The sequence below is a fragment of the Anastrepha obliqua genome, chromosome 4, assembly GCF_027943255.1.
Source record: "Anastrepha obliqua isolate idAnaObli1 chromosome 4, idAnaObli1_1.0, whole genome shotgun sequence".
In the NCBI taxonomy this organism is placed as follows: domain Eukaryota; kingdom Metazoa; phylum Arthropoda; class Insecta; order Diptera; family Tephritidae; genus Anastrepha; species Anastrepha obliqua.
Window position 1 is genome coordinate 85,679,024 of NC_072895.1, and position 25,663 is coordinate 85,704,686.

Here is a 25,663-nt window from a genome sequence, read left to right on the forward strand (position 1 = left end):
AGAGCAAAATGGCATTTCATTTTGAGGGGAAGTTGCAAGTTTTTACTCATGATGGAAAGAATAATGAGATGGCGCCTATCGTGGTGCCGTTACTTTGCGCTCAGCGAATTTGACAATGAGTTACGTGTTTTAGCTCCAGTATGGCCAGATTACCATTTTCGTAACTTGATTTAGCACTTTTTTTTGTTATTTAGTATCGGAGTTTTAGTTCTTTCTTCATGCCATTTTTCTAGCCTGTTCTAATTAAAAGCAATGTTTATAATTTTGTAAAATATACATTTTTTTTAATTAGTTTAATAATTCACTCAGTTTTATTTAGCTTTACGTTTTTTTAACATCTGGTCGCATTGCCCGACCCGATAGCCCGATTGCGATTATTGTTGGTATTCTTCTCCTTTCAGCAGTCAAATCTCTTTCTCACTACTGCAGTGTTGCCTAGTTTTGGATATAAAAACACACTAAAATGCCCATTTAAAGAAAATAAAACACAAATTTTTTATTGAATTACTTAAAGACCTTTATATGCGTGACAAATTGTCTTTAAAATGTGTGTTTTTTATAATAAATGTTTTATGGTTATGAACAATTTAATTTATGAGTTTTTTGTTGACAGAACGACTTTTATGCTATATTTCAGATTGTGTAACAAAATAAGGTACTCTTTTTGTAAAAATGTCGTGATGGTTTCTTCAGTGTATTTTTTGGCATTTTGTTGCCTATTTTTACTATGAATACACCTCTTGATGCCCTATGTCCCACTCAGGATTGATGGCCGGAAGAAACGATTGCACCTCTATGGTTTTGATTCGCATTCACTAAGTTCAAACGCTTTTGAAATTGTGTAAAAAGGTTTTCAATCGTAAGAAGAGTTGAGAGAAGAAGATTAAATATTCTTGCATAACCTTAAATGGAGCCAAAAATTAAATTTGCACTTTAAAATTATCAAATTTTATAAGAGTCAAAAAATTTTCATTAGCACTAAAATCTTCTCAGCGTGACCTTTTTTAACCTTGTTTTGTTTAATAATATAGTTTTTTTAACTTAAAGTTTCGGTGGCTTAAAATTAAAAAAAGAAACAAACACGAAACTTCAAAATTTTCGCATTTTGGGTATAAAAAGCACTAAATTTATTGTGAAGAGCAAATAGTTGGCAACACTGCACAACTCGGAAAAACGTGACGCCACGCACTCTTGATGGGCGCAATCTTCTTTCTATCATTCTTGGTTTTTACTCAATAAATTGAAAGAATTTGTAAGTGGGAAAAACAGCTGATCGCAAAATAAAAATAATAGCGAATTAAAATTTTCGAATTGGGTCAAAGTTCTAAAGTTAAATAAAAATGGTGACTAAAATGGAGAATGTAAGTAAATATATTTTAGACAAAATTTATAGTTTATTTGAAGCCTCCAATCATTGTTGCTGTAGTTTCGTAGTTTTACAAAACGAAAGCATTGAGGCATATTTTGTGTTTTCTGCTGGTACTTCTTGGTTATTAAGGAAGGTTATTATGAAGATGGCTGTGATTGCACAACAATACAATAGCTAATGGAATGTTCTTCATCTGACAGCGGTCATGGAATGAAACAAATTATATATATCATTGGCACGTACACCCCTTTTGGGTGTTTGGCCGAGCTCCTCCTCCTATTTGTGGTGTGCGTCTTGATGTTGTTCCACAAATGGAGGGACCTATAGTTTCAAGCTGACTCCGAATGGCAGATATTTTTATGAGAAGCCTTTTCATGGCAGAAATACACTCGGAGGTTTGCCATTGCCTGTCGAGGGGCGACCGCTATTAGAAAAAACTTTTTTTGGAACAAATTATTGTGGACAAAATAACATCATAAGAAGATAAACCCGTTGTTTTCCATTTAATTTCTTTTTTTAGATTTAATTTTTATGATTTTTCCCCTCAAAAATTTAATCAGCTGTTCGTAAAACTTAGAAATCACCTGACAAAAAACGTCAAGTTTGGCACAGAAAAAACTTTTTTTGGAACAAATTATTGTGGGCGAAATAACATCATACGAAGATAGCCCCGTTGTTTTGCATTTTATTTCTTTTTCCTCCGAAATGACCAATATGCTCCTTTAAACCCGTCCATCACCAATCAACAAGGACATTCGTCTTCGTCTACAGCACAACACCAAGAACAGACATCCAGACAGAAGCAGGTTTACCTTCATTATAGGATAAAATTAATCAAATACTCGTGAGGTTAGTAAACACAGTAATCTTTCACTCAAACTTCGCTACCGATAACGACGTCAATCTTCTGAGGCATAACAAGAACATGCCGAAAATACTCTCTGTATTATACTTCGTTCTCGACAGCGTCACCAACTTGGGCTTACCCCACAACGAGAAAAATAATATAAAAAACCTTTACGGATGGTTGCAAAATAAAAGATACACTCACGTATTATGTTGTTGTCGACTGAAACGGTCTTGTTTGAAGAACGCAAAAGTTCTCAGGTTTTTAATCCTCGTTAACAGTAGATACTATCGCTATATGTAGCGTTATTACCATGGTGTTTTAAACCATAGATGACTTTCAAACAGCTACAAAAGTATTTACGTAGGTATATATCTGTTTTAACAGCCTGTCGGTTTATTAAGCGATTTAAAACGCTACTGCTAACTCGCAAACAGTGAACGTAAAAAGAAAAATGCTTTCCGAAAATAAGCAGATAATAAGGATATCTGGACATATTTACGGTAGCGAGGAAGAAATCTTCGACGCAAACTCAGAACGCACAAGACATGTAACGACAGACGCAGCAGGAAAGAGAAATACATAACTAAAGGGTGTTTTTTTTAGAGGTTAGGTTTTCAAGATGAAATAAAACGTATATAATTTAATGTTATGGCCAAGAATTTAGCTTTATTATAAAGATAAGGGTTTGCCATTATGTAGTAGACAAGCGACTTCACATAGCCCCACAAGAAATAGTCCAGCGGTGTTATATCGCACGATCTTGGAGGCCACGCCACAGGTCCACGGCGCGAGATAATGCGCTCACCAAAAGTTTCCTTCAATAAATCGATTGTTGCGTTGGCTGTATGGCATGTAGCGCCGTCTTATTGGAACCAAAGGTCGTCCACATCAACATCGTCCAATTCAGGCACGAAAAAGTTATTAATCATGGCTCTATAGCGCTCTCCATTGACTGTAACATTATGGCCGGCTTCATTTTTAAAGAAATATGGACCAATGATTACCTCTGCCCATAGAGCACACCAAACAGTGACTTTTTGAGGATGTAACGGCGTCTCAGCAATGGCTTGTGGATTATGTTCACTCCAAATGCGACAATTTTGCTTATTGACATACCCATTCAAGCAAAAGTGAGCTTCATCGCTGAACAAAATTTTCTTCGATGCGTCGCGCGAACCGAACCATTATTTTCGTAATAAATTTGCACGATTTGCAAACGTTGTTCAGGTGTAAGTCTATTCATTATGAAATGGCAAACCAAACTGAGCATAAATCAAGTGACAACTGTCAAAAAGACCATCTACGAAAAAAGTAGTGCCAACTTGAAAACCTAACCTCTAAAAAAACACCCTAAAGCTCACAGGAGTAGCACGACTGACGTCACCGCCATTGCTCTAAAGTACACCGAGAACTCAAAGACCCAATTTATCCAATTACTATATAGGCTCGCATTTTATTAGTTCTTCGTATACATGTCGGCTGAGGAAAGACCCAACCATATGTGTGTCAGGATAATACGCCTACTACGATTACCAGTGTATAGCAATACTTAACCTAAGAATAGTTTGTCCAGCGTGCTTCGGCAATGCCTAGTACATCTATCCTTCGGCGCTCAGCTTCCTTGCTAAGTTGTGCAATTTTCTCTGTTTTTCCAATTTCCCACATTCCTATTCGTATCTGTTTTATGACGTTAACCAGTTGTTAAAATCGTTGAAAATAAATTAATAGTTTTCAGAAGGCGCCACATTTAGTATGGTGTATAACTTTGATTAATTGTAATAATCGACGTACAATGAATGTACGGCAACACTGCAAAGTCAACTGTCAATTTACAACACAATAGAGTGAAGTTTAACTAAAATTTGGCATTTGATCAGTCGAAAATTTTCGTTGATCCATAATTTGGCATAATTTTTTTGTTAGCCTGAGCTAATCCAAATATTAACAAAATGAAGATTCCATTTGGTAAAAAGCATGCTGAAATTGCTACTTCTTTGTAAGTTGCTCGAATAGAAATAAATAATGTTAACTATTGTGCGAGTCGTTTTCCCGAACTTTGGAGGGGGAAGCAACCTACATATGCACCATTGCATAATCCACACGCGTATATATAATTCATTATATGGTTTTAAATTGCACCAGAAAATTGATACTATATTTAATCAACTTAAACAAAATATTTATAAATTCCATATTTTTCTTGTACACAGTGTCTCGTCAGCGGCTGGTTTTGGTGGCGCAGCGGGGCTTGCGCTACTCTACTTCACAGACTGGAAGGTGGTGCTGCAGTACATGCCAATCTACAATACGAAATTCGATAAATCCGAATAAATAAACCGTTTAGTTTGCTGGACGAAACAAAATTAATATTATGTTTTGCTCTGGTCTAAATTGAAATCAACAAAATGTGTTCTGAAATAAAGTAGTGTGAAATTCGCCGTGAAACTTGCATTATGGGACTAAAATGTAATGACTGTGTTTTATTGCGTTGGCTGAAGCTCACCAGAAGCTGTAATTGATATGCAAGTTTTACAATCATTAATAAATAAATCCTTTTGAAAAGTTGAAAGATTGCTATAGGAAAACACATATGGAAGTGCTTGTCGCATGAACAGTTTTAAACAACTCAACAACATTAATTTATCAAAAATAATCAGAGAAAACTCGCTGGCCTCTCAGATTTTAGCGGTTCTGCGAGATAGATATGTAGCAAAACATTATCCATTCAGTTTTTGAAATGCTGTTTAAGAGATAGTATTTGGACAGGGATAAATTCATGCCGTTCCGGCAATGTTAACTTGACCGTTGGTAGAACCATTGACCATGTTGATCTTGTACGATTATGATGTCGTGGTCTTGAGAGCTTTGCGTCTACGATTGGTGTTTGTTGGTCTATGGTAATGGTAATCATGGGGCGAGAATTCCTGCGTTTTAATTGACTTACAATGTTGTTGTTGTAGTAGCGTACTAAACCCTATCAGTGCCCCGTCGTTTGCGTCTAGTTCATCTAACGATGAATACCTTTGGTTGACTTGAAGATTGTTGTTGTAGCATCATCAACATTCCCCATACATATACTGGGAATGGTGCTGAAGTGTCAGTCCTTGGCCGAATATAAATCCGGGTCATTCCGGTTACGTAGAACCGTCCGTCGTATACAGAGCTGGTCTTGTTCGTGGCGATAATATTGCAGGACCAAAGGCCTTTTACAACGCTGATGCAAATGCTAAGTTTATACTTCTCTGATGTTCGGCACTTATTTTGTATGCATAGGTGAAGGCGGCCGTCGTAGCCGAATAGGTTGGTGCGTAATTACCATTCGGAATTCACAGAGAAAACGTTGGTTCGAATCTCGGTGAAACACCAAAATTAAGAAAAACATTTTTCTAATAGCGGTCGCTCCTCGGCAAGCAATGGCAAACCTCCGATTGTATTTCTGCCATGAAAAAGCTCCTCATAAAAATATCTGCCGTTCGGAGTCGGCTTGAAACTGTAGGTCCCTCCATTTGTGGAACAACATCAAGACGCACACCACAAATAGGAGGAAAAGCTCGGCCAAACACCCAAAAAGAGTGTACGCGCCAATTATATATACAGTGGCTCAATAAAGAACTCGGACAAACCTTAGTTAAAACTTTGTGTAAAAAACACTGCTAAAATAAAGGCAATTTGAAACAATATTTTTCGATTTCTAAATGCTTTATTTATATAATTTAAGAAATAACAAAAACATAAGATAAGTCGTGTGCACTTCTTTTACAATAACAAAAAACTTTCAAAATGAGGAGAATTCACGCCAAAAAAGAACTCGGACATGGAAATTAATTTTACTTTAAAAGCCAATAAAAATAAAAAATAATATTTTGTGGGAAACCCTTTGGATTTAATAACAGCATTTAGTCGTTTCGGCATTGACTCCACCAAATTTCTGCAAACGGAAGGATCAATTTTAGCCCATTCGTCTTTAAGAGCAGCTTCGAGGTCCTTTTTGTTTGAAAGTTTTGTGATTTTTGAGTTTATTCTCCAAATGCGCCCATAAATGCTCAATGACGTTTATATCAGGGGACTGTGGTGGAGTTTCGAGCACTTTCTGGCAGTTATACATCAACCACAAGCGAACTTCAAGCGCCTTATGCTTGGGGTCATTGTCTTGGTAAAAATAAAATTGTTCCCTTATACCCAATTTTTCAGCACTTTGAATTAAATTTCTTTTTAAAATTGAAAGATATTGCTTGTGATCCATTATTCTATCAGCAAAAAAAAAAAAAGATTTCCGGGTCCGGAGGCGGACATACATCCCCAAACCATCACTGAACCGCCACCGTGTTTAACAGTGGCACGCAGGTTTTTCTCTTTCAGCTCCTCATTTGGCTTCCTCCATACATACGACTGCCCATCTGATCTGAATATGTTGTATTTGCTTTCGTCGCAAAATATCACATCTTTCCAGAATTCAATGCCCTTATTTTTATAGGTTTTTGCGACTCTGCCATTAAGGTTGTTTTTTCTTAGAACTAATCGCAATGTTTCGGGATTGCAGTCAATTTCAAGATGTTCTTTAACTTGTGTTGTAAGTTTTGGAGCACTTAAATGAGGATTTGCTCTGACTTGGTTTACTATCCACCGCTCGTTAGCGTCCGTAAAAAGCTTTGGCCGTCCTGTTTCCACTTTGTTTTCTACAGATTTTGTTTCTTTAAAGCGTTTTATGGTGTCACATACAGTTGATCGCGGTCGATTTACAAGTTTGCCGATTTCACGCATGGTTTTTCCATTTTTATGTTGCTCAATAATTATTTTTCGCACTTCCACCGAAGTTTGGCCACGTTGTCGGCTCATTTTACAAAAAAGAAAAAAGAAAATGGGTACTTGACACAATTTACTTCCAAAACTGTCGATCGTTCCTCAATTAACTGTATATAATTTAAAAAATGGGATTCCCCCATTTAAAATGTCAGAAATTACGAAGTGATGCCAGATGTCCGAGTTCTTTTTTGGCGTGAATTCTCCTCATTTTGAAAGTTTTTTGTTATTGTAAAAGAAGTGCACACGACTTATCTTATGTTTTTCTTATTTCTTAAATTATATAAATAAAGCATTTAGAAATCGAAAAATATTGTTTCAAATTGCCTTTATTTTAGCAGTGTTTTTTATACAAAGTTTTAACTAAGGTTTATCCGAGTTCTTTATTGAGCCACTGTATATATGTGAAGGTGAACACGTAATTAAAAATAAATGAGTTTTTGATAAATATTTTCGTTGAGAATTGAATTTATATATTGAAGGTAAATTACTATTGACAATGACTAAGAAGGAATGAAACAATCGTTCAAACAAATTTTTTATGATATAGATTTAAAAGACTGCGTGCAATATTGGCCGTTTTTGGACAGTTAGAACGGTATATTTTTGCACAAGTTGTCAGAATTTCACATCGGACGAGGCACTTTAGAAAATCGTGCAACACAAAGCTGTGATCGTAACGCGACCAAGTCTGCTAGCTTGAGGAGTTTTGAGAAACACGTTGGCTTACTATGGCCAGGTCGACAGCGAAAACATTCCCTCCCACAAAGTGTTTTATAGACTTCCTACCAATGAATTTATACAAAGAGCAGTGTGTTCAATATATCTCCAAGTCAATTATTCACTAACATACAGGGTTTGATTGAAACGTAATGAGCCTTATTTTTTTAAGCAGTTTTATTAAACCTTTTGGCTTATACAACTAATATTCTTCAAAATAGGACCCTTGTGCGTCAATACACCGCTGGTAGCGGTCCTTCCACTGCAGGAAACATTTTTTAAACTCATCCGCCGGAATCGCGTTCAATTCGGCTGTCACGGTTTTTTGGTTCGCTTCGATGGAGCCGAAATTCCTCCCCTTCAGCTTTCTTTTCAGGCGCGGAAACAAGAAGTCCGGAGGGGACAGGTCTGAGCTGTATGGAGGGTGGGGAATCACCGGAACCGCCATCTTGGCCAATGCAGAGGTGCGGAGGAAGGCGGAGTGCGCCGGCGCATTGTCGTGATGAAGGGTCCAATTGTTGACGAGGTCGGGCCTTGAACGACTTGTGCCACCGTTTTACCTGGGCATTGGACAGCCTCCTGGAGTAGCCCAATGGTTTCGGTACTCGTTTTGTTTAGCTTTACGCAAAATTTGATCCAACGATCGCTGCATTTTCGCCACTGCAAAATCTTAACACACTTTTAAAACAGCTTTCACGCGCGGAGCGATGTTGACTGCACCGCTATTACCAGCGAACTGGGACTGGTCTCTAGTGGAAGGGGAAGGTCCAACGATCATTTTCCCCCACCAGCCGATTCGGTTGATCGCTTGGCAGACGCTCCGTGCGGGAAGGCTCATTACTTTTCAATCAAACCCTGTACATACGCGTTTTTACAAATTAATCTATCTTTGATTCAGCAATTCTTGGCAGTTACAAATAATAAAAGTTCTTGTTAGTAAGCATTTTATTCTCACATTTTGTATTTTTGTTATAAAAAATCTAACTATACTTTACATGGAAGTAATATTTTAAGTTCATTATAGTACCAAAAGTGTAAAAACATTATTTATGTGTACTATATACAGTGGCTCACAGCTTATTTCAACCAGCACCCTGAAAAAAGTTTGTCTTCCTATAAAATCTAAACTAAAAGCGATATAGAAAAAATTTAAATGCAAGTAGTTAATGTAATGTTTCAAAATAAAAAATATGAATTCATTTATTTTTTAAATGTATTTATAACATTTTCAGAACTTAAAAACTAAAAAATCAACCAAAAAGAAGGTCACAGCTTATTTCAACCAGCTAGAAAATTACACTATTTAAACTAATATATGAAAAAATTTTTAAATATTAATATTTGGTGTGACCACCTTTTTGGTCAACTACCATTTTGAGCCTTTTTGGCATCGATTCGACCAACTTTTGGGTCACTTGTGGCGTTATCTTCTCCCATTCCTCGGTTAATGCCGTTTTAAGGTCCGATTTATTCGAAATTTTCCTTTTTCGGATGTTTGTATCCAAAATGGCCCACAAATTTTCAATAACATTCATGTCTGGTGACTGGGCTGGTGGATGGACAACATGAGGACAGTTCCAGATGAGCCACGTCTGCACAATGCCCGCCTTATGCTTCGGGTCATTATCTTGGTAGAACCTAAAGACGTCCGCAATACCAAGTTTTTCTGCGCTTTGAAGCAAATTGGCCTTCAATATCTCGAGATAAGCAGTTTTATCCATAGTCGTTTCAATAAATTGGAGGTTTCCGACGCCGGCTGCCGACATACAGGCCCATACCATAACGCTGCCACCGCCATGCTTTACTGTGGCCTTTAAATTTTTAGCTTGCAGTTCAGTATTGGGCTTACGCCACACATAAGAAGCTCCATCTGATCCGAAAATATTAAATTTCGACTCATCACAGAATAACACTGTATTCCAATAGGCATTGTCCTTGTGCAAATTGTCCTGGGCAAACTTCAGGCGACACTTCCTATTTTTGTCACTTATAAATGGTTTCTTGCGCGCTACTCTGCCATTGAAGTCATGCTCCCGAAGCACCCGGCGAATCGTTTCTGGGTGGCATGACTTGCCCAGCTCTTCCTCAACTTCATTGGCCACTTTTGGAGCCGATAATCTTGGGTTTGCCTTGATTTTGCGAACAATATAGCGCTCGTCTGATGAATTAAAAATTTTGTTGGGAGCACTTCTACCCTTGTCATGGGTTCTATTTTCGCGAACAAATCGGTAAATGATGCTTTGGACTGTGGAATCACTAAGTCCAACCATCTCCCCAATTTTCCTGCGGGAATGACCAGATTTATAGTGGCTGAGGACAAGCTCTCGCTGCTCGATGGTTGTGCGTGGTCCCATTTTGCGTAATGAATTTTTGTGCAAGATCTACTCTCAAAATTCATTAGAAATATATTCTAAAATTCTAAGAATAGAGCGACTAAAGCGTAGAAAAACAAACTACCGTTGCAAAGTAAAATAACGTATCATTGCTCAGCTGCCAAAGTATGTGGTTGAAATAAGCTGTGGCATTCTTTTTGGTTGATTTTTTAGTTTTTAAGTTCTAAAAACGTAATAAATACATTTAAAAAAATAAATGAATTCATATTTTTTATTTTGAAACATTATATTAACTACTTGCATTTAAATTTTTTTGATATCGCTTTTAGTTTAGATTTTATAGGAAGACAAACTTTTTTCAGGGTGCTGGTTGAAATAAGCTGTGAGCCACTGTATGTATTTGTAAAGTTACATAAGAAGTATAATAAAAATGGCAGGATTTTCATTATTCGAGCGCGTTGCTGTTGTAAAGTACAAATATTGGTTTTATCATTTTGAATATAGTGAGATAAGCAATTTTACTTAAATTAAGTGTTAACGGAATTCGTTTGATTATATAAAATGATTGTGCTTTTAAAAAATAATTAACTTATGCGTATTTACATAGAGTATTTTTATTGCTTGACCAAATACGGATTTGCACATAATTTTAATATGAATTACAATGTTGGGCAAACGGCGCCGGAATTGGCTAAACCAAGTTTTCTCGAAACTTTGGATTGTATATAAAAACGTAATTTCTCAGTTTTTCCAATTTGAAGTAGCTGAGTAGAATTAGAAAAAGTGTATTTAATTTAAATGCAAATATTTTTACTACCAAAATCTGAATCTACAATTTATTTCTATCAAAACCGGCCGAAGTGCAAACAAGAAAATTGTTTGAACGGTGTTTTTAGTTAAGAATGTCTCAGACTGTTGGGAAAACTTAGTTTCCCAGAAACAGAAAACACCGAAATTATGCTACAGTGTTATTATTTGAACGTATTTATATATGAATATGTAGTGTGCGCAAAATTTTTGCGAGGAATGCGAGAAATCGATAGTAAGAATTGTGCGAATTTAATATATTGTAATAAAGCAAAGTAACCGAACATAACCTATACAACTATTTATTCTATACATAAGCTTATTTGGGAGCTCGTTTGTGTTAAGTATATTAAAAATCGTTTTAAGTTAAACTTATTTTCTATATCATTATATTCATTATTCATCTAAACAGTATTTAATTTTTTTCAACTACTTAATTAAAGGCATATTTATCTCAAATATTCGACAAAGCGCCAAAACACTTTTAATTACTCTTAACACACTTCAGTCAATTTTACTATCTAATGAAATTTTTTGTTTACCAATGAAAATTCGTCAACGGCACTTAAGTGTCTGAAATGTCTTTTGCCAAAAGAAAGTTGAAAACAATTATTAAAGTTAACGCGTCTAGTGATCAAACAAAAAAATAGACCATAGACTACAATTAAAGAACTTTTTAAAAGCTTATTGCAATATTGGCGTTTTTAACGAAACGTAAAAGTTAAGAAAATTTAAGTATTTATCGACCAGCGACTAATCAATCATTTGGCAGCACTCTTAAATTACATAAAGGCGTACCGAAAAATTTTAAATTTCTTAAGATAATTCATAGAAAGGAAGTATAACTGGGTAGAAAAGGAAATACAAGTTGCAGCAATTGAGCTTAAGTAAATCAGTGATATATTTAACTTCGATTGAAGGTAAAATATTTATAAAAAAAAAAGAAAAATCGAAGCGCAATCTACGAATTTTCATAATTTCTTTTTGTTATTTACATAACATGTAATTCTTTCTCTATTCAAACTTTTACAAACTGAACATTAATTTTCTAATGTACCTAAAGTTATATTGGGAAGCTAGTTTTGATTTATATTTACGTATTAAGAATTCAGAAAAAAAAACAAAAAACGTTTCAAACATTTTTCACTGAAACATTTCTGCAGGAAAGCAGTTTCACTTCAACTAACATTTCAAGTAAGCTTTACTTAATCGAAAGTATTACTGTGCAAATATTTTTAATTTCGCATTTATATATCTGGTTCGACAAACGATGCTGGAAATAGGCCTGTTTTATTGGTACGAGCATGCGTACCCTTATACCAGCCATTTTTTTGACGACGTTGCACATAAATAATATCGCCAACTTGCAATTCCAACTCAATTTCACTATTTGGTGGGTATGGAACAACGCAACGAAAGCGGCTGCAAAAATAAATAGCACATACATAATAACAAAATATTAAACATTTACGAGTACGCACCTTTCGCGTGAGCACTGTGTGGATTTGGTGGTAGCGCTTGCTGCAACAGCGGCTGCTGTTATATTACAAGGTGCTGCAAGTACAGCTAAACCAACATTGCTTCCATTAAAAGTTTCACAATCGGAGTTTGTGCCAGATAACGCGGCAGCTGCATCCAAACTGTGCGACTTGCGATGATTTGAAATTATAGCATTTGTTGAAATAAGTGGATGCTGCTGATCGCCCGCACCTTTTGCTGTATTTGTTGATTTTTGTTGTTGTTGCTGCTGCTGCTGTTGTTGTGTAAGTGTCGAGTTATAAATACTGCGCAAAGTGGCAGCGTCAACAGATTGTCGTGCGCTAAGTAGCAAATTATAAATATTTATATGTATGTATATTAGGAAGATTGCTCATAGTTATGTACGAGGTGTGTTCAAAAAATAAGGTGAATTTTCAAATTTCGCGGGCTAAGTACATTCAACTTTCGATTATTATTATTTTTTATGTTGGTCCACTCGTCTCGAAGAGTTTGTTAGTTTGTTTGTGAGAGGCATAAATAAGACAAGTGTTTTGCGTGTTCGGCGATTTTCTGCTATCGAAAAAAAAGGGATCAAAGAAGTTACATCAAATGATGTGTAAAAAATGGAATTAAGTGCTCAAAAACACTTCAAAGGTTGACAGTGGCATACGGTGAGAGTACTCTGAGTCCAAAAAATGTTTACAAGTGATACAAGCTTTACACAGAAGGTCGAGAAGATGTGAATGACGACGCTCCAGCACATCAGCAACCGATGAAAATGTTGAGAAAGTGAAGAAAATTGTTATGGAGAATCGTCGTATCACAATTAGAGAAGTTGCTGAGGATGTCGGCATATCGATTGGCTCATACCAAGCAATCTTTTCGGAAATTTTGGGCATAAAGCGTGCGGCAGCGAAGTTCGCATTTTTACCAAAAATAACGACGCATCAGCCTCGCTCAAGAATTGTTGAATGACGCCAACTTTAATCCAGATTAGTTTAAAAGGATCATAACTGATGACGAATTCTGGGTATATGGTTATGACATCGAAACCAAAGCCCAATCGTGTCAATGGAAGAGTCCAGGAGAGCCAAGACCAAAAAAAGCACTCCAAGTTCCATCAAATGCCAAGGTTTTGCTCACTGTTTTCCTCTATTACCATGGCGTAGCGCATTAGGAGGTCTTACCACAAGGTCATATGGTAAATAATTAGTAGTACCTTGAAGTTATGCGCCGTTTGCGTGAAGAAATACGAAAAAACGTCCAGAGTTGTGTAAAAAAAAGTTCATGGCTTTTGCATTATGATAATGCACCTGCTCACTCATCTTTGCATGTGAGAGATTATTTGGTCAAAAACAACACCGTTATCATGCTTCAGCTACCGTTTTCACCAAATTTAGCCCCCTGCGACGTTTTCCTGTTCCTAAGGTTGAAGAGACCCATGAAAGGACGGCGTTCTGCGACGATTGAGGAGATAGAAACCGAATCGCTGAGAGAGCTCAAGGACATATCAGAACTGCTGCGAGGATTGGAAAAAACGCTGACACTGGACTACTTTGAAGGAGATAAAAAGAAATGAATGATGATTAAATAAATATTTTTTGAGAAAATCGAATGTCACCTTATTTTTTTAACACACCTCGTACATAGGCATTTAGAGTTTAAATATGTTTCGTATTACGATTGAAAATTTGTTCTTACTTCTGTAAGTTCGGACGCTCTTTGTGTCCCCTCAACTGCTGTGATCCATAACCCACAGCTTGTGGTGAAATTTGCTGCATGTGCTGCTGCTGATGCTTTTGTTGTGGCGGTAAATGTTGCGGTGTGATGTGTACACTTTCTTGTATTTGAGTCATTGCTGCTGAGCTTGCCGCTGTTGAAGCGCTCACTGCTATATCATGCGGTAGACTTTGCAACAATTGACTAGGACAGGAGCCAGAACTGTTCAACAAAAAATTGATTAAGTACTCAAAGGCCATGGAAGTGCATATATATACATATATAATATACACAGCTAATTTATTTGATCCAAGATAGGCAGTTATATCTTCGGTCTGACTTTCGCTGGTCAAATTGGTTAATAAATAAGTTGGTCATAGTTTTAAATTGAGGATTATACCCTTGCAGCAGCATTAATCACTCCTCACTCAGATTTCAATGAACATCTAGTGCACAAACTTCTCCCACCTGATACACTATAGGGTTTCGGGCAGCTGCGAATGACGCTAATCTATCAAAAGCACTACGGGTTAATGAAACAGACGGACTACAAACAGGTGGTAAAAGACATTCATCGAGAGTCAATTAACATCTTCGAAACCATAAAATTCATTCGCCGCCAAATTTCTCCCCATTTACATCGAAAAATTTAGGGGTGGAAGTTGATCATATTAAAATTTTCAATCATCTCAAATCCGGGATGTAATGTTTGACTGTCTTTTCTCCTTCTCCACGCACCATCCTACTCTGTAATAAAATTCAAGCGTGGAGTAAGTTACTGCAGATCTCAGCCGGTAGCGTCTTTGCTCACAACTCCACAATCTCTGCTGCTACAACAACAGCAAAAACATGATCTATCATTCTAGCCCCCATTGCTAATAAAACGAATGGTGTTGTGTTAAGAGGTCTTGTGGCTATAAAATTGTAAAGTAGAAATAGTTTTCCCCATAACCACTGACATCTTGATAAACGCATCGCTACGGAAAGGGATTGAAACTGATAAAACTTTCAATTCATCCAAGTGAATGTGGGAAAATGGATAAAACACGATTTTCACAGATGTAGTATTTTAGCAAATACAACTTATACCTAACCCGAAACGACATAAATATGCACCACTTGTAAAAGAATCCCGCGTGACACTAAGCATCTTATGACCACTTAAACCAACTCATCTAACTCCCTTTTCAATTTAGTTCGACCTCGACAAAACAATTCGTTTCTTGAGCCTATCATTGGATGATAGCAACCACAACTGATGAATAGGATAAGAAAACTCAAAACGTTCCGAAGATAGTCGGTTGTTGTAGTTGTAGCAACTTAATAAACCCTGTCAGTGCAATGTAGTTACCGGTCGTCTTCGCCTAGCTCATCTAACGGTAGACCCAGGAAACTTGCTGTTTCGACAGGTTGGGTTCAGAGGGAAGAAGAGGTTTGTTGGGTGAGTAGGTTTGATGGGGCATGTGAAAAGGTGGTTAGTACCGTGCGGGGTGTCTTCACATGCTGGACAAATGTTGGATATGTCGGGGTCGATTCTGGATAGGCAGGAGTTTTACCTGCTACAATATCCAGAACGTAATTGGGCAAAAGTTACATGGGACTCTCGGGGTAGCTGAAGTTCTTCATCTGCAATAGGAGGTGGTTGGATTCCGATGAAGGCATTTGGAGGTCGGGAGTTTAGGAAGGTGGTAAATGTCTCCCGATGAATGGAATTTAGTGGCTGTCGGTATACTGCCCGTCCAGTAGCTGTAAGTTGAAGTTGAAGAGATGCCTCCTAACGTGCCTGGGAGGCGGTTCAGGTTCAAGCAAGTCTCTTCAGGGATGAAACCTTCGGTAGCACCGAAACAGAAACTGTTTGCTGAGATTTTATTGTGCTCGTTAACGGGAAGCATTGATGCGGCGTTGAGTAGATGTTGTAGGGCGGACATCAGGAGACATCCCGTGGCTGTCCTGATTGCAGTATTTTGGCATGTCTGTAGCTTTGTCCACTGCGTGTCACTAGTTTCAAGCGACCAGACAGGCGCAGCATAGTTAAGAATTGACCAGCCAATTGCTTTAAATGTCGCCAGCAACTTTTCTTTCACCGATAGTCTTATAAACATTAAAAATTTCGAGCTCGGAATCGCCTGTCCGGACAGCTATGCCTTGACATTCTACGGCGCTGTCCCTGCGGTCGATCCCTTCATCAATGAGACGATACTGCACTGTGTGGTGGACTATAAACGCTAGGCCACCACCATTGTCTCGCTCGTGATCATGTCGGTGCACGTTATAGCCATCACTGGTTATCAGAGAGGACCTAGCGTGCTGCTTGGTTTCCTGGACCGCAGCTATTTTGATACTGTACCGGCTCATGAAGTCAACTATCTCGTCCACCTTACTCGTGAGTCCGTTACAGTTGAATTGTAGAAGCTTGAAGCTTCTAGGTAAGGTCGTTGTAACTCGGGGGTGAGGGACGCGTGGGGTTGCCTACGTTGGACCTGCTGTGCAATCCGCTGTTGTTGTTGCGGCCTGATGATGGTGGGGGCCCGCGCCACGGGCGGCGGTTGCGGGTGCAGAGCTCTGCAGCAGGGGGCAACGTAGTCAGTTGTCCACTTACGAATTCGGATGGAGCCGTTTATGGCAGACGCAGCAATAGAATACTTCTGGCCCAGGGTTGGATTCAATTCCATGGGAATGACGCTGATTTTTTGCCGGTTAATGGCAGTCACTTGAGCAGCGTTCCCCACACATTTATGAGAAATGTTTATGCTTTTGCCACTTTTACAACAACAACATTAGACAAATGAATACGCAACTTATCTTAGTGACCTATTCGCAATACTCCTATTATATAACTTAAAGTGAGGAGCTGTACTATATGGCAAATATCTAAATACTTACCGCACATGTATCGGATGTAATTGCCCCTGTGTACCCGCAGAATTATTATGCAAATTGTTTTTTTGCATGTGGTTGCCGCCAGCGTGTTTATTGCCGTTTTGAATGGAGTCGTCCAACAACGATTTGTCCTGAGCCAATTGTGACTGTGGACTTTTCTGCTGCTGCCGTGCTATTGCACTGCTTGGTGATTTGGAACGCGATTTAATATGGGCTAAGCGTTTCATTAGCTGCACCGCACTGGAGGTGGTTGAGGAAGAAGCCGTTGTTGGGGCTACAGTTGAAGATACATTCGCTGTATTTTCCTTCTGCCTACTGGGGTTATCTCTTTCTTTATTGCTTTGATCTTTTGAATTATCATGAGTCTTGCCGTATCGATTGAAAAATGCCTCCACTGTGTGGCCAAGAGGTTTTGTCCAGACCGATGAAATTGGCAATGTACCACTCACCTGTCGAGGTGGTAAATCAGGTGGTTGCGGCAAACTTTGTATTCTCAGACCAGTTGTGGCCACTGTAGATTGTGACTGAACACCAATGGAAGTATTTGGACCGGCTGTTGCGGATCCCTGAGTGGAAAAAGGTGTGTTTTGAAGTGGCACATACTTCCACTGATGCATCAATTGTTGCTGATCGCGACTTCGCAATGGCGTAACATAATTTCCAGGAAAAACTCCGGTGATGTCTTGCCAGTTTTTACCTTTAAACCAGCCATCCAGACAGCGTTCGATCACAATGTAAACGCAACCTGAAATTTTAATAATTTTCGAATAATTTTTAAGTTCTATTTGATCATAATTTTCTAGCCCACCTTTTTTCAATTCCAGTTCATCGCTTTTACGGGGTTTGTACGGATATAGGGCGAGATATCCCCATGGCAAAGTTGGTGGCAAATGTTGTTGAACGACGCTTGTCTTCAACATGTTCACGCGTTGTTGTGGCTGTTGCGATTGCTGTTGCTGTTGATGGATGTGTTGTTGCTGTTCGCGTGCGAAACTGCTCTGCGGCATTGCAGCATTCATTGCGCTGGCACCTTCCTGTACACTAATAGTACTACCACTTGTCTGCTGACTTCCAACATTCAAAGAAGTGGTTGCATCTGTTGGCACGCTTAAAATTTCTGCTGAATGGCGATTGGATTGCAGTATGCTAAGCGTGGTACCTGCACTTAATCCCGAATGCAATGTGCCGGTTGTTAGCAAAGCATTAAGTGAATGACGTTTTTCACGTTTGTCTCGAAAGCGCACCGAACTTGAACCACTGCCGATATTGCTACTTGAAATTTCATGTTGCGGTGACGCTGGCAACGATTGATTCGGGCTGTTGGGCATAGATGTTGAACTAGCCCCACGTATAGTTAGTCCATTTGTTGATGCCGTTATTGTTGTTGTGCTGACCGAATGCGGACTAGTTGCATTTGATGAGGAGTTCGATGGCGACGAGGATGAGGTTGTAGAATCATTGTTGCTCGCATCAGGTAGAGGCATAGGCGGCGGATTTCTTACTTGGTTCGGCGTTGGTTTCTGCGCTATTGTCGTAGGTGGTGCCGTATAGGTTACTGCAGTTACTGTAGCTGTATCAGCAGTTGGTGGCGCTAATGACGGTGTAGTTGGCGTATTTGCAACTACATAAGTCGCATCAAGCACTTGCTTAGCCAGCGCATTAAGTTCAACAAAGGCAATTGGAAAAATTCCGATTGTACTCCCAATGCAACCTTCTGCCCAATTGTGGTCAACTCGTCGTATCACGTGTATTATGGTACCTTTTTTAAAGGTAAGGCAGCCTTGCTCCTCATTCGGTGGCATTTTAAAATCGTACAGTGCAACGCATTGCGGTGATGGCAACGGTACAACAACTTGGACGTGGTTGATGGGAAAAGTACCTTCAGACACAATGCCGTTGCCATTGTTTAGTTGTCCCACATACCAGTTTGTGTCAATTTTTCGCTTCAACAACACCAAATCACCCTTTTTAAAATGCAAGTCTGAGGGTTCAGATGACTCAAAATCATAAAGTGCATACGCGTGAGGCAACACGCAGCGTCGTTGTTGTGTAAAATGCTGCTGAGCGACCTGTTGGACACTGCTATTTGTGTTATGACTGATAGAGATTACTTGTGTCTGAGGCTGTTGTGGCTGGAGATATTGATGCTGTCTTTGTTGCGTTAGCTGCAGTTGTTGCAACTGATTGTGCATTTTCTGTTGCTGATGACAATCACTGGGATGCCGAGCATCTGGGCTTAATTTAGAGGCATGCATCTTCTGCTGTTGCTGAGACTTAGCAACTGCGGCATTTTTCATGCCTACAAATTAAGGGGGTAAGTAAATATGTTTTAAATTTTACATTCTTATTCTAACTGATTTATTAACAATATTAATAATAGCAAAATTCTAAACCTTCATTTTAATAGGAAAAAACAAAATTTGGGAGTAATTCCACTCTAATGACTTTAAAGGTGTTTAGTTTGTCACAAGACATTGCATTTGTATCCGAAAGTTTAAGCTCTTAACATGACGGTAATAAAATTAAGAATATAACCACTAATCGCCCGAAGAAAGACGATACATCTCGGCCGGAAAAAAGGCATATACGCTTAGCCTAACCCATCTCTATCCTAGGTTTATTAAGGGAACTGGGTTTGGAAGAGGTACTGTGTTTAGTAGAGGGCACAAAGGACCATGAGGTCGAAGTGCAACCTCATTTTCATTCAATCAATCGCTGTAGAATTTAATAATGTAAATTATCAGTGCATATGTATGTAACAGCTCTTTAATACTTCGAAAAACAACTGAACTAGAAGTAATATAAAACTAAAACAAGTAGGGAAGTGTTAAATTCGGTTCGGACAGAACTTTATAAACCCACGCTCATTTTAGTAAAACTCATTGACAATGAGAATTATATTTTTTTATCAGATGGATGGAAGGATATTTGTATTGGCGTAAAAAGTGAGTGCTGTTTTTGTCCGATCGAAATATATGCGTGTACGTCGGATATAAATTGGGTGGGGAACAATACGTGTACTAAGTTAGCGTGAGTTTTATTAAGCCGCTATCGAGGTACACAGGTGCATTTACCCAAAAGTGAGTAGCCCATTACTCATTTTTCAAAATTTTACTTGCGCCGTATTTTTTTGTGTGCTCATTTGTATTGAATATAAGCAATTTTGCTCTATTATAACAAAGATATCACGTTTCATCTTGAAAGTTACTTTTATATGGTATCTGGGCGTGGTTATTGTCCGATTTCGCACATTTTCAATACAATGAACCATGAAAGAGTAAAATGTATACAAAATTTCATTGAAATATATTTTGAACTCGAGTTATCATGACGACAGACATAACTAATTCGACTCCTCTCATAATTCTGAACCTTTTTATGTACTCATACATATGTCTTTACCATATGTTTATATACATATATTCATTTATGCCGCTAAGTGAGCAAAGTCATAGTACCCCTGTGCACAAGTTTGTGGGGTATAAATAGTAAAGAAAAAAAATTGTGTAATAAATCCAATTGCATGGCGAAATGGCGGTGTTGCGCGTGGGCTGTATTTGGCAGTGCGGACACTAAGGCACAGTTACAGCCATCATGTTTATTAATATGCATTAATAAAAAAAAAAATAAAATAAAATAAAAAAAAAAAACAATGTAAATATAGCTGCTACACACCTTCTAGTATTCGCATTAAGAGCACGTTAGGTGGTAAATCATCTATTTTTATCTCAACCAAAACTCGACACTCTGGACAACGCAGCTCTTGTCGACTGGACACGATCACCTGCAAATTAATAAGCACATACAATTTCATTTCAGTGTAAATATCTAAGATCCATGTTATTACCTCCAAACATTTTCGACAAAAGGTATGTTGACAAGGTAACACCTTCGATGAAGTATCCAAACGCTCCAGGCACACGGAACACTCGAGCAAATCATTAAGCGTATGTTCGTCCATGTTTAATAGCTGTTTTATAATTTATTTAGATTCCAACATAAAACCTTTTTTTTTTTGTTAGCAAAATGTTTTCCATATTTTTACGAATCTTCGGCAGTATACTTTTTTCTTTAGCATATACACTTGTACGCAACTACATAATTCAAGGATAGTAGGTTTGAGCTCAATTCTATATACATATGTATGTTGCAAATCATTTAACCGATCTCATCACATTCCAATCCAACGTCTGAACTAATGATCACCACTAATACTACTCAATTTACCTAATGCTCACCTCATTCGTTGTGTTTGGAGTTATTGCTGTTTCCGTTGTTTGGTACTTAGCACTCCACAAATCGCCCTATACAGAAATCCGCGCACTTGTAGTTGAGCAAATGCATTCAACAACAACAAACCAGTCAAGTGAATGGGCGGAAAATACAAAGAAACACACACACACTTGTGAAATTATTCAAGACTCAACTGCATTGCTGAGATTGAGTATTTTTTTGCTGATTACGAACACATTTTTCAACAAATTTCAGAAAACTTTTCTTGCTTAACTAATTTTATGTTTTCGTATTTATACTTATGCTCTGGTTTCTTATTAAAATAAATTTTATAGGTAATATTTTAACCAAAGTGAGGTTCTCAAAGCCATGATGGAGTTCACTACAACTGTCAGATTGGGCGACTATTGGAATTTTTACATGATATGGTATGTTCAGTGAAAGGAATTTCATGATGAATGTTGCTTCAGAGATGGTATAAAAATACTAGGACCATCGCGCACTAGAGACATTTAGAAAAATATTGTCACTAGGGGTGATGTACTTGACATGTTCCTGGATTTGTATAGCATGTGGGGAAAACTTCAGTATAATGTATATCGCTTTGAAAAAAAGGTTAAAAGGGGGGATAGAGGGGTGTATCCCCATCTTAAAACTGAAAACCGAACCTCCCGGAGGCTTATAGTTTTAAAGTAATTTAATGTTAAAATTCACTTTAAGGTTCATTGTAAAACTGCATTTTTTTTTTCTGTAATTTAAAATTGAGAAATATTTTTGAAAATAAAAATATACAACTCATTTAAACTTAAAAACAATGATATTAAGAGTATCACAAAAAATAATAAAGTAATTAAAATTAAATTAAATTAATTAACACAGTATTTTTCGTAGAACTTCTTATCGCGTGGACGCTTAAAAAAATAACCCTCATCAGTCCCACTCCGGCTACGCAATCCACAGTATTTTTGCGTAGAATTCCTTTTCACGTGGGCGGCCTTCGGCCGCGCTTCAAAAACATAGCCCTCATCAGTCCAACTCCGGCTACGCAATCCACAGTATTTTTGTGTTACAAGATCTTTTTGCTTTGTTTTTCTTTGCTTTATTTAAAGGATCTAAGTCGGCGCCGTAGCCGAATGTGTTGGTGCGTGATTATCATTCGGAATTCACAGAAAGAACGTTGGTTCGAATCTCGGTGAAACACCAAAATTAAGAAAAACTTTTTTCTAATAGCCAGGGCCGTGGAGAGAGTATTCGGGCCCCGGGGGAAACTTGAGATGCGGGCCCCTTCAAATTTTTTTTATTTATCAAAATCAAATTGCTTTAAGGAATAACTACGTTTCAAAATTGTTCTTCATTTAAAATACAACTATCTAAATTTATTCTAATCATCACTATAATTATTAATTACCTTATAGATCAGTTGCAAAAAATGTTCCATTTTAATAAGAGCTCAATAATATACACTTTTGTATCACCATATTATATTTATTCTTCGTAATCGTGATCATAACATTCGATATGGTAACACCAAAAAAAGTCTGTGACGGAACTCTGGTAGAAGTATTATTTACTATATTTTTTCAAGCAGGAAATTTCTTGGAATTACCCTCGAGTCCGGGCCCCTCTGAAAACTCCGGGTCCGGGGGAAAAAGAGAAGAAAAGGCAAAATAATGCTCACAGTTAGATAAGTTTACCGAGTAATGAAAATAATTTTAAGTAAATAAATTTATTTTGTGAAAACCTCTATTGTTATTATTTTGTCTACAATCAGCTTTATTATTCGGCGCTTTAAATTTTCCTCGCCGTTGAACTAGATGTGGTGAATGTTGTTCGTCAGTTTGGCTTATTTTTGACAATTTACACGGTACTCCATAGTTCTGGTTTCTCAATACTTCTGTAATCTTTGATTCTTTGTTTACGTAATTTAGGCGAAAGAAGAAACGAAAAAAGTCTCCAAATTGTGGCCAATTTGAAAAACAGCTGTGAGCAAAACATAACCTAGAAGTTTTCTTTCTAGCATTTCGCATGCTGCGTCGTGTTTGTGTTTATAGAGTGCAGCATAATTGTGCAGTGCATTTTCAGTTTAGAAACATAATAAACACATAATTTCGTTCTTAAAAATATAATACAAGTATCAAAATGCCGAAGGTACGAAGTGCATCCGGTCCTCCCCGTAAGCAGGGCTTCAACCACTCCAATCATTCCATGAATCCGGAGCGCCCCAAATCTGGGCTGAAAGGTGTAGCAAATCCACGAACGCAAGGCACTATCAAGCGATTGCAAATGTATCGCACCTTCAAAGCAAAGCGTGATCGTCGAGGAAAAATCATTACACCAGCGCCATTTCAGGTAATCCGAATTGTTTATTTTAAATAAATTATGACAGTCTATTAAATTTCTAAATTTAAATAGGGACGTCTCCCATCGGGTACGATGGCACGAGTAGAGCCTTCCCCAAAATGGTTTAGTAACTCGCGGGTTATATCGCAAAGTGCACTTCAAAAATTCCAAGATGAAATTGGAAAAGCAGTCAAAGATCCATATCAAGTGATAATGAAGCCATCACAGTTACCGATTACTCTGCTAAATGAAGCAAGCAAATATAAACGTGTGCATTTACTAGACACGGAAAGTTTCGACAGCACATTCGGGCCGAAGAAGCAACGCAAACGTGTTAATTTGAAAGTTCGGGATCTAGAAGATCTAAGTCGAAGCGCAGAAGTGCAGGCGGAAAGTTATGATGAAACGAAAGATGTAGACTTGGTGCGTGAAGATACGGGCGAAAAAGATGCACAACGCGATTGGATATTTGCCGCTGGACAGAGTCGTCGTATATGGAACGAATTGCACAAAGTAATTGATTCTTCGGATGTTTTACTGCAGGTGCTTGATGCACGTGATCCAATGGGAACCCGTTCCAAATACATAGAACAATTTTTGCGTAAAGAAAAACCGCATAAACATTTGTTCTTCATTTTGAATAAAGTTGATTTGGTGCCAGTTTGGGTAACGCAGCGCTGGGTAGCCATACTGAGTGCTGAGTACCCAACAATTGCTTTCCATGCGTCCATGCAGCATCCTTTCGGAAAAGGTTAGTTTATGTGATGTGTTAGTGTTCTAGATTTGTTTTGTTACATTTTATATTTTTTTCAATAGGTGCACTTATTAACCTTTTCCGTCAGTTGGGCAAATTGCACATGGATAAGAAGCAGATCAGCGTGGGATTTATAGGTTACCCAAATGTAGGCAAATCTTCCGTTATTAATGCTCTGCGTTCCAAGAAAGTTTGCAACGTTGCGCCCATTGCCGGTGAAACAAAAGTGTGGCAGTATATTACTTTAATGAAACGTATATTCCTAATCGATTGTCCTGGTGTAGTCTATCCATCAGCTGAAACAGACACCGAAAAGGTCCTGAAAGGGGTTGTACGCGTTGAACTGGTTACAAATCCTGAAGACTATGTAGAGACAGTTTTGCAGCGTGTACGCAAAGAATATATTCAGAAAACTTATAAAGTTGAAAGCTGGACATCCTCAATGGACTTTTTGGAGCAATTGGCAAAGAAATCTGGCAAATTACTGAAAGGGGGAGAGCCTGATATAACTGTCACATCTCGTATGGTATTGAACGACTGGCAGCGCGGTAAGCTGCCATTTTACGTTACACCTGAGGGATTTGAGACTCCGAAATCTCAAGCCGATAAGTCACAAAACAGCAACGAAGGCGAAACCTCTAAGCAAAGCGATCAAGAAGACGATGACGGCAAATCGGAGGCACCAACGTTCGTAAGCGAGTCGGTTAAGAAAGCCAGAGAATTCAAACAGTTGCAAGATTTCCGAAAAATCAAAGTCGGTATTGAGTTTGAAGCGAATGATGTGCGGGAGTTGGACAAAATTGATTTGGAAATGCTGGAAAAGCAAAAAGCCGAACGTCTGGAACGTAAAAAACAACGACAGCAAAACCCAGATGATGAAGAAGATTCTAGTGACGGTGCTAGTGAATTCTATTCTGAAGATGAGTACGATGAGGATCTAGAACGAGTTGTGCACAAAAAAGCCATTGTAAAACGCAAAGAGAGTGTCGCTATAACGGCCTCTGGCAAATTTAAAGTGGAACCGGATGTTGGTGACGAGAGTGATGATGAAGGAAACCACCAACCAAAAGCTAAAAAACGACTAACAGCGAAAGAGAAACGTGCAGTAGAACGCAGTCAAAAGCGCAAGAAAATTGGCAGTAATTTCTATGAAGTAACCAATGTAAAAAATCGTAATCGAAATAAGAAAAAAGACGCATAAAATTTAAAATACACATAATGTAAATTTTATGCAATCTTGAAAATTTGTAATAAAAGTGGGGTGACTTTTTAAACATATTAGTACGAAAGAAGTGTTATTTCTTTCCTAATCAATGGAATTTAAATATTTTAGCGCACGAAATCCGAATTTCAATTGCCTGCCAAATTTCAAAATCGGG

At 38.0% G+C, this 25,663-nt stretch overlaps 3 protein-coding genes across 7 annotated transcripts; 2 read left to right on the forward strand and 1 right to left on the reverse strand.

The window, feature by feature from the left end:
* Window positions 1-4,053: 4,053 nt before the first annotated feature.
* LOC129244936 (uncharacterized) lies at window positions 4,054-4,689 on the forward strand. The gene is made up of 2 exons (XM_054882852.1): window positions 4,054-4,215; window positions 4,430-4,689. Exons 1-2 carry the CDS (start codon window positions 4,169-4,171, stop codon window positions 4,548-4,550), a joined length of 168 nt encoding a protein of 55 aa, XP_054738827.1. The 5' UTR covers window positions 4,054-4,168; the 3' UTR covers window positions 4,551-4,689.
* Window positions 4,690-10,471: 5,782 nt separating this feature from the next.
* LOC129244002 (E3 ubiquitin-protein ligase SH3RF1) lies at window positions 10,472-21,584 on the reverse strand. 5 transcript variants are annotated; one of them, XM_054881572.1, is made up of 8 exons: window positions 21,196-21,578; window positions 20,805-20,927; window positions 20,633-20,741; window positions 17,766-19,256; window positions 16,961-17,702; window positions 14,060-14,299; window positions 12,361-12,699; window positions 10,472-12,301 (listed from the first exon to the last, which is right to left on the reverse strand). In XM_054881572.1, exons 2-8 carry the CDS (start codon window positions 20,916-20,918, stop codon window positions 12,127-12,129), a joined length of 3,210 nt encoding a protein of 1,069 aa, XP_054737547.1. In that variant the 5' UTR covers window positions 20,919-20,927; window positions 21,196-21,578; the 3' UTR covers window positions 10,472-12,126. The 5 variants fall into 5 exon arrangements, with proteins under 5 accessions (XP_054737547.1, XP_054737543.1, XP_054737546.1 ...); XM_054881568.1 differs by having other exon boundaries at window positions 20,805-21,051; XM_054881571.1 differs by having other exon boundaries at window positions 20,805-21,087.
* Window positions 21,585-22,946: 1,362 nt separating this feature from the next.
* LOC129244690 (nucleolar GTP-binding protein 2) lies at window positions 22,947-25,565 on the forward strand. The gene is made up of 4 exons (XM_054882467.1): window positions 22,947-23,054; window positions 23,119-23,539; window positions 23,603-24,281; window positions 24,347-25,565. Exons 2-4 carry the CDS (start codon window positions 23,330-23,332, stop codon window positions 25,483-25,485), a joined length of 2,028 nt encoding a protein of 675 aa, XP_054738442.1. The 5' UTR covers window positions 22,947-23,054; window positions 23,119-23,329; the 3' UTR covers window positions 25,486-25,565.
* The last annotated feature ends 98 nt before the right edge of the window (window positions 25,566-25,663 follow it).